This window comes from Microcaecilia unicolor, chromosome 10 (genome assembly GCF_901765095.1).
Source record: "Microcaecilia unicolor chromosome 10, aMicUni1.1, whole genome shotgun sequence".
Taxonomy (NCBI): domain Eukaryota; kingdom Metazoa; phylum Chordata; class Amphibia; order Gymnophiona; family Siphonopidae; genus Microcaecilia; species Microcaecilia unicolor.
In genome coordinates this window covers 59,363,025-59,371,812 of record NC_044040.1, presented here as the reverse complement: position 1 = coordinate 59,371,812, position 8,788 = coordinate 59,363,025, and the positions used below count along the sequence as shown (strand labels likewise).

Genomic DNA, 8,788 nt, shown 5'->3' with positions numbered 1-8,788 from the left:
AACTTATTTGCTAGAAAATACAGGCGTATGGACTTACAGCAACAGTGTCTTCTATCTGAATTGCCAAACTAAAAATGGCGTTGGCGTTCATATTATATCTGTCATAAGCTCCACCTATCGACGCTACGTCTCAAACAGCTGATCCGTGTAGCGGAAGGAATTTAAAGAGACAGGTCTAATAAAAAATAAACATTTAAACCTTATAGTTCTAATTTCGACAAAAAGATAATCAAACCCCATACTGTTCCTTTTGGAACACCATCTCTTGATACTGCATCTTGAACCGCTCATTATTGTGGCGAATATAATTAAAAGAAACAATTCCAATGGAGATGAGCATTCAAACCTTGTGGTTCCAGTGTGTTCAGATTAAAAATCCATTGTGTTTCTTTTTGTAATAATAGTCTGTTGATATTACCCCCGCGGGAACTTAGGGTGACATGATCAATCGCCATACATTTCAAAGATTCACAAGAATGTTGTTGTGTGATGCAATGATGAACAAGGGGGGCTCCAATGTTGCGGGCTGAGATTCTTGATCTGTGTTCTATCATTCTTTCATTAAGAGATCTGTTTGTTTTCCCAATATATACCTTGTTGCAAGGGCATATAACATAGTAGATAACATGTGGGGTCCGGCAGTTTGTTTGATGTTTAAGAGAAATAGTCCGGCCATTATGATAAAAATCAGTGGTCTCTATGGTCAGTGGGCAAGTTTTGCATCCATTTCTATTGCATTTCTTGTGTCCACCCTCCATATTAGAACCTATGGTGGTGCAAACTGACAAATCTGCAGGGCTTAGAATTTCCTTAAGATTACGTGCCCGAGAGAAGGCCATCCTGAGGCGGTGATCTTCAAAAACAGGGTGAGCTCGCATAATGTCCCAATGTTGTCTTATAATGTGAGCAGCTGTTTCACCACCTTGCATATATCTCATAATGAAAGTCATGGCTGGATCTTCTTGTGCATCCAATGTCTTTTCTTGTAAAAGTAAGTCCCGATTTAGGTATTTGGCTCTTGTATAAGCATTTTTTAGAACCGCTTTGGGGTAATTGCGCTGCAGTAATTTGGAACCCAATGTGTTAGCCTGTTGGCGAAAATCGTGTTCATCAGTGCAAATTCGTTTGAAACGTAAAAATTGCGAAAACGGCAAACTGTGTTTAAGATTTTTAGGGTGACAACTGCCATACTCCAACATCGTGTTTCTATCAGTTGGTTTGATATGTACTTTCGTTTGAAAGCAGCCTGCTCTTAAAATGATTTCTGTATCCAAAAAATGGATATTCGTCTCAGAGAAAGATGCAGTAAATTGAATCCGTGGGTGGCACTTATTCAACCATACCTGAAAATCCATTAGTTCACTAGAAGTGCCCTTCCATAAAACAAAGATGTCATCAATGTATCTACGCCATATTATGATGTTATGTCTGTGTGGGGAAGTATATAGCCATCTATTCTCAAATGCGGCCATATATAAGTTCGCCAATGTTGGAGCGAAAGTGGCTCCCATCGCGACACCAGAAATTTGAAGGTATAAGCTATTCCTGAATTTAAAAAAATTCTTGCACAACGCTACCTTCAATAATGACATCAAAAATTTTGTGGGAACTTCGTGTGGACTTTGTCTCTCCTCCAATCGTGTGAATATTACCTCAATTAGCTCTTCTTGTGGGATCATTGTGTACAGGGATTTGATATCAAAAGTGGCCATTATACACCGAGAATGTGGAATATGTGTATCGCTTAGAATTTTTAAGAAATGGTTGGTGTCCTTGATGTATAAGCATAAGCAGCATAAAATGTATTGTACTGTTTTCGGATCTTGCCAGGTATTTGTGACCTGTTTGGCCACCGTTGGAAACAGGATGCTGGAGTTGATGGAACTTCAGTCTGTGCCAGTATGGCGATACTTATGTAGTTCTGGAGGCCATACTTTGAAAAGGATATAAACAGGATGGAATCAGTCCACAGGGTGGCTACTAATATGGTCAGTGGTCTTCATCATAAAGCATATGGGGACAGACTTAAAGATCTTGATATGCATACTTTGGAAGAAAGGTTGGAGGGGAAGATATGATATGGCTACTCTTATAGTCTTATGTCCTTAAGGTGGAAGAGGAAAGATTCAGAAGTAATCCAAGGAAATACTTCTTTATGGGAAAGATGGTGGATGTGTGGAATGGTCTCCCGGTGGAGGTGGTGGAGACCAAGACTGTTTCAGAATTTATGAAAGCATGGGACAAACATATAGGATCTCTAAGGGAGAGGAAAAGATAGTGAATGGTATCGAATCTCTAAAGGGGAGAAGAATATATAGCGGATGGTATAGATGGGCAGACTAGTTATTTTCTAGATTTCTCTGTTTATATATCTGCAAAATGCACCCATTGCTAAATAGTTACTGTTGAAGTTTGTGAGCTGTTTCAGAAAGGCAGCATAAAATTTCAAATAAATAACATTTGTGACCTGTTTCTTTCAATCAAAGGGTACAAGATAGATGGAAATTATCAGCTTGAAGAGATGGTGGTGAGAGGACAAATGGAGAGGTTTGACTGGCTCTGGGAAGCAGACAACTTTGACAACATAAGCTGATGAAGAATATCTACTGACTGTTATGTTTTGCTATGTTCCAAGAAACTGTAGAGTGTAATGCACTGCCAAGAGGTATTTTCCTTTTAAAATATCTACTTTGAGTGTGTGGGAGCAAGTTTGATAAGCCGAAATTTCAAGAGTTCATCATTTCAGCTCTGCTCTCATTTATGTGTTTGTGGTCTAGAAAGGGTGGAAGAGAGAGAGAGAGAGAGAGAGATAAGACCCCTTTTTCTCCTAAAGAGTGGGCAATTGTTTTTGAGTTCATAACCCTTAATCTGTTCTGGTATGTGGGGCACACTCAGCAGTGTCTCACCACCCTCCTTCCAGAGGCATTTTATCTCATCAAGGAAGAGTGAAGAGACACAAGGGAAAGGGCTGACACTTAAGGAAGATAATTTATCACATGACTGAGAGTCAGAGTTGGGCTTACAAATATGTCAGCCTCTATTATCTGAAATCGGTACAGTTAATATTTTACTCTCAGCAGAAAGATTTTTATCTTGGTAGGTATTTCCATGATGAATTTTACAAAACTGAGGCCTTTATTCTTCCTCTGGGCTCTTATGAACATCTTCAACAAACAATGTTGTTTACACATAAGAAGTCTAGTTATCTTGTATACTGTACTAGATTAATATGCTAAACAGTGTGAATTCTTGTATCTCCAATAATCCTGTTAAGTCATTAGCAAGAAAAGAACAAAAGAATTTGGAGATGGGAGATAATGGGGGCCTTACTTCAGTCAGTTCCTCTGCTCCTTAAACTTAGTAGAGCGCAAATATGTCTGGAATTGGTCTTCACAAATTTCATATAACTTAGTGTTCACATAAGTAACATGAAAGCTAAAATAACTTGATATTTAATGAGGGTTTTTAGTAGTTTTCCTAAAAATTAAGTAAAACAGCAACCTCATGAAAACAGAAGAGTCCTATGCATCAATTAAGCAAACTGGAAACTTAGGGTCCTGTTTACTAAGGTGTGCTAGCGTTTTTAGTGCTTGCTAAAAATTAACCGTGTAGATGCCTATAGGAATATTATGGGCATCTACACGGTTAGTGCACGCTACTGCTTAGCAAGCACTAAAAAACGCTAACGCGCCTCTAGCGTGGCTTAATAAACAGGGCCCTTATATACCTGCTGTCTGGTCAACCACACCTTTCAGTTCCTGCCACATTTGAATGGTTAGAAAGCTAATTATGATAAACTCCTCAAGAGTGCTAGTCTACATCATATCATTTATCATCCCTGTGGTCTCCATCATTCATGTATCTATAGGTTGGAAATCCAGACACAGCAAATAATAATTCATGATACATCCACATTCAAAATACTGCATGCTGTGGCAGCTCATTAGACAAAATCCAAAAGGGTTATTTGCATAACTGGAAAAATGCAAAATTTTATTCCAAGAAAATTAACAGGCTACACAGGTAAATTTTGGCAAATGCAACTTTATATTGAAATTCACACACATCTGCATCTTAAAGAATGAAAGACTCACAGACTCTTAATGTATTTCTAAAGTACTATAAATCATAGTATATGTTTTCACAAGTTAAACTTAATTTTAAAACAACCAATACACCAAATGTGCAGAAAATATAAACAAGACTGTGCCTTCAGTAGAATAAATGCTTCAGAAATTGTGCAAGATATCGTACTAAGGCTCCGGTCTCCCCATGACAGCTGTCTTAAAATAGAAACTTACATCTACTGCCTGTTTCTTAGAATAAAAGAGAACTGACTGCACACCTAGAAAAAATTCATACCATCCCAATGTGGTGTGGACTGATTTTAGGAATCTGGGACTAAAGGTTGGCGGGGGGGGGGGGGGGGGGGGGGGGGGGGAGGTGACAATGCAAAAATGGGGCAGGGGTGGGAAGTATTCTTTCATGCACTCCCAAACACTTGACTAGAGTTACTGATTCGATTTCCCTTGCTTATTTGATTCAAGGCTTAAACAAAATGGAAGATGCTAGATGACCCTTTAAGGCAACATGTTCAGTCTTTATTCTGCATCAGCACAATTTCAATATGTAAATCCTGTAATACTGCAAATGGGATACTACACGTTGCCTAGTACGCTGAAATCTAGTTCTTTTGTTTGCGTTCTTAAATTATTTAAATATGAGTCAAATGAACATTATACCAAATCAGCAAAAAACACAGAATACAGTTTAAATGCTAGTATTTTCACTGTTAAGGAAAATGTTATATGGAAAGAATACTTGAAAAGAAATTTAAATCTAATTTGAACAAAAATACTGCTTTGGAATGCTCCCCAAAACGTACTCAGAAGGCAAACAATTGTATGCATGATAATCCGGTAATGCATGGCACATCCTTAATCAGTTACAGTACTTGAAGTTTCCAATTTTCAGTCTTTCCAAAACAAATAAATTGGTATGAAATGTTTGAAAAGTCTTCACACTTCTAAAATTAGTTTTATCAACATACCTCATATCAGTTTGTTAAGTTGTCCAATGCTAACTTTTCTGATGGTCTTAATTGCATGTAGTGATATACACAGCACTTAGCACAGACACCTAGCACCCGCTACTCTCATCACACAGCTTTTAACCACAGAAAGGAATTCAAAAGCAGTAGGATCAGTCCTTTTTCTTTAATTACAAACCTTCACTGTTGATCAGCGAGCTCACTTTTAGGTTTAAATTAGGATTACAGGTGAGCTATTGGAAAGACTGCACAATTTTGCCCAAATCCATACAAGTGCTGACATTCCATTCTCAATTCTCTTCTCAAGACATGGCTGGAGGCCACAATTGCTTAGCAGAGAAGGGTAGTGTTTCGCAAGGCTAAAGATTTACAGATGCTCCCTCATATAACACAGTAAGGTTCCCTTGGCAACCTGGATTTTCTGCAGTAGAGAAGGGTTGTACTGAAGCAGCGCCTCAGCTCCCTGTTGGAGAAAATGCAGATAAAAGGATTGATTCCAGCTTGGGCAAAACTCATCCAGACAGCAGCTGTTAGAAATCCTCCTGGTACCACAGGCCCTCTTGCAAAAACTCTCCAATAACAGGCTACCAAATAAGGACCCCACAAGGTCAGAAAGAGGAAAGTCATAATATAGAACATTCTACTTATTCTTTTTTCCATTTTGAACTCATCTAAGACTAATAGCCTCCTCCTGCCCGTGGTGTTTGCATTTTGCCTGATACCCAGCAGGGTGGGGGGTGTGGGGCCCCTTCCAAATCCAGCTAGCCAGTTAGCAGCAGCTTGACCACTAGCTCCAGGCCCATGAAAAGTCCAATTCTGACTCACTGCTGCAACAAACTGCACTGGCTTCATTTTCCTGCGGTCGTGAACAAAGAAAATCAGCTTGAGGTAGACAAGCTGTGTGGCTAGGAGGATAAGGGCAAGAAGTAGCATAAATCCCAAGGAATCATTTGCCCTGAAGGAACGATGCTGAAAGGTACACTGGTCTTCCTCCCTGATGAAAGAGTAAGTACCCACATCTAATACTGGGGGAAAAGCCATGGCAACAGAAAGGGTCCATACCATACACACCACTGCCAAGCAAGTCCAAAATGTCAGCCTTTTTGTATAAAACCGGTGGTGGGCTATGGCTAGGTATCTGGTGACGCTTATGCAGAACAGCATAAAAGCAGTGTGGAGGAAACAAGATAAAACCCCCAGAAATGCAATCACTTTGCAGGTCAGAGTCCCATACGTCCAGGTGGAACCATTCTTGACGGATGTAAATACAAATGGGAAACAAATTGCAGATCTGAGGATATCTGAGCAGCAAAGATCCAGCAGTAAGTAGTATGGAGCTCTGTGCAAGGTCTTATCTTTGATGAGCAAGATGGAGATCAAAAGGTTACCCACCACACTGACTCCTATAATGAAACCCAGTGAAGTCAGTTTGAGGAACGCTGTTAGAGGGGAGAGATTTTGTAAAATGTTGTCAGCTGCATGGCTGTAGTTCGCCATAGATGGATGGATGATATGGATATTGTTTCAGTCAAGTCTCATGATCTATATATAAGGACAAGGAAAAGATAGATCCATACATTTTACTGCAGGTGTAATCCCCCAAAGAAATGATCTGGTGTCTAGTCACACATCCTGTTTTTCCTTCTTTCTGGGGTGCCATGATGTCAAAAATATCTGGAAAAAATATTAGGCTATCAGTTTTGAAGGTAGCAAGTAATTATCTGAGAAAGTGCTAACATCAAATTGTTAATCTATGGAGACAATGGAGTTGTAAATGTAAGTACTATACTATTCATACACTGTTTTCAAGCACTTGTACAATTTTCACAGAAATAAGACATTTTTTAGCAATTTCAAAGGATTGTTTCCATTCTGCCACTGTTTCCCAAATGAGCAAATATTGTATCTCTGTCACATATTATGCAAAACTGTTTTTCTCCAACAGATTGTAGGATCCTCCACAATGCACAGCATATCTGCAGAACCCCCACTAATAACATAATGAACATCAAACTCAACTGGAAACCTTGAAGAAATGGGCATTAATATATATTTATTTAGGTCTGCTGAATGTGTCAGATTTTTTTTTCCAAAGGCAGCTGCTGTGTTGTTATGGAGCACACCCAAAGAAATCCTGCAGAATTTATGTTTTCTAAACCAAGTCACCAAAGCACATTAATCAAACACTGTTCTTTCATACGCATTGCACAGAAAAAGAAATTCATTATTACTTTTTAAATATGATTTTGTAATTTAGGCTTGGAAAACAGAAGGTATATGCCAGTTTAGTGTTCTCAGATTTCTCAGAGAACCCAACATTGTTATTCGCCTTGATTAATACCGGAGAAAAAACACACCCAGAGGAATAATCCATACCAGTTTGAAAGCAATAGCTGCTTTTGTTTAAATAAACATACAATAAACTGGTCCTTCTCTTTCTCTCTCTCTCTCTCTCTTTTTTTTTGTAATTAAGCCATAGCGATTTACACAGTTTTCTCTGTGTGCTGCAATCCGATGTATATTTGGCACAGAAATCTATTCTGTTCTGGCTGGACAGCAATGACAGACACATTAAGGTTTAAAGCCCCATTATTCATATGAATGATTCTTTGCAGTCAATGGTAATATTAGACTTAACCGTGAAATAATCTGTTTAAGTCTAATTGCATATGATTATTTAGTGCATACAGGTTGGTACCACATTTTAAAAACGTGAATACATACGTATGTATCTATATGTATATATTTGCATGTTCAATGTATGTGCACAGCTTAGTTAGCTTTGTACAAGGTGTATATACCTTATTGTTGTTTTGGTGGAATGCAGTCCCTTTCCCCCTGTCTTGCAAATGTTTTCCAGATATGCATCTCAGAATGTGCAAAGCCTGCTTGAAGATGCATTGCCTGTGTACACACTTCCATTATGCAGTTTATTATTAAAAACCTTTGCTATGAATATGTAAAATGAACCTCCCTTAACTAAGCATTGCATCTCCCCCTTTGTTCCCCGCTACCCAAAGCCAAAACTTATCTAAGAGTATATCCTCCTACCTGTTGGCACTGGATATCCTGAGTATTTTTTTCCCCCAGTAGCTTCTTCTTTCTATAAAATGCTGATTTTTTTTCCTGGGTACCTTGGCTGGTAGCATATAGAGTCAGTGGCTGGAAGCGCGCATGCGCGCTGAGGCTGCCGGCGGCTGTAGTCCTCCCCTGTCGCAGCCACACAGTCTCTTGCAGCTCGGGCAGCGGCTGCCCGCGCGCCCTCCATTCATCCGCTGCAGCGGCCTTTGGCTGTCAAACGCCGCGCGTGCCGAGCCCACCTTTGCAAAACGCAGCCATCCGCGACGCCTTGCTGCAATTGAATTATGTTTCCATCCCTGCCGCCGATGCCTTCCCTCTGCCCGGGGTGGGAAAGCTCCCGGCAGTCTCTCGCTTTCTTCCTCTCCCTCTCCTGATATTATTGCAGCTTGCAGGCAGGGGCGTTTCTTTTTTTTTTTTTTTTCTGGGCTGGGCAGCTGCATATATGCTTCAGTCACAGGGCGCAGTTTTATGGCACTAAACTGGAGTTTGCTTTGTACTGAAACATTTCCGGTCAACCTTGACAACCAGATGCGCTAAACTGAAAAAAAGAACATCTTTGTGAAAGATGTATGTGTGTATTATGGGGGGAGAAACGAGGCCCAAGCTGTACAAGCTACCGACCCCCACACCCTTTTCATTTCACTGGACAGAAACAGA

At 39.8% G+C, this 8,788-nt stretch overlaps 1 protein-coding gene across 1 annotated transcript; it reads right to left on the bottom strand.

Moving 5' to 3' along the window:
- Nucleotides 1-4,047: 4,047 nt before the first annotated feature.
- Nucleotides 4,048-8,475, bottom strand: GPR85 (G protein-coupled receptor 85). Its single transcript, XM_030216196.1, has 2 exons — nucleotides 8,102-8,475; nucleotides 4,048-6,724 (listed from the first exon to the last, which is right to left on the bottom strand). The coding sequence occupies exon 2, from the start codon at nucleotides 6,545-6,547 to the stop codon at nucleotides 5,432-5,434; it is 1,116 nt and encodes a 371-aa protein (XP_030072056.1). The 5' UTR covers nucleotides 6,548-6,724; nucleotides 8,102-8,475; the 3' UTR covers nucleotides 4,048-5,431.
- Nucleotides 8,476-8,788: the final 313 nt, after the last annotated feature.

Coding starts and splice junctions, on each gene's coding strand:
- GPR85 (XM_030216196.1), bottom strand. CDS start 6,547: ATGGCGAACTACAGCCATGCAGCTGACAACATTTTACAAAATCTCTCC.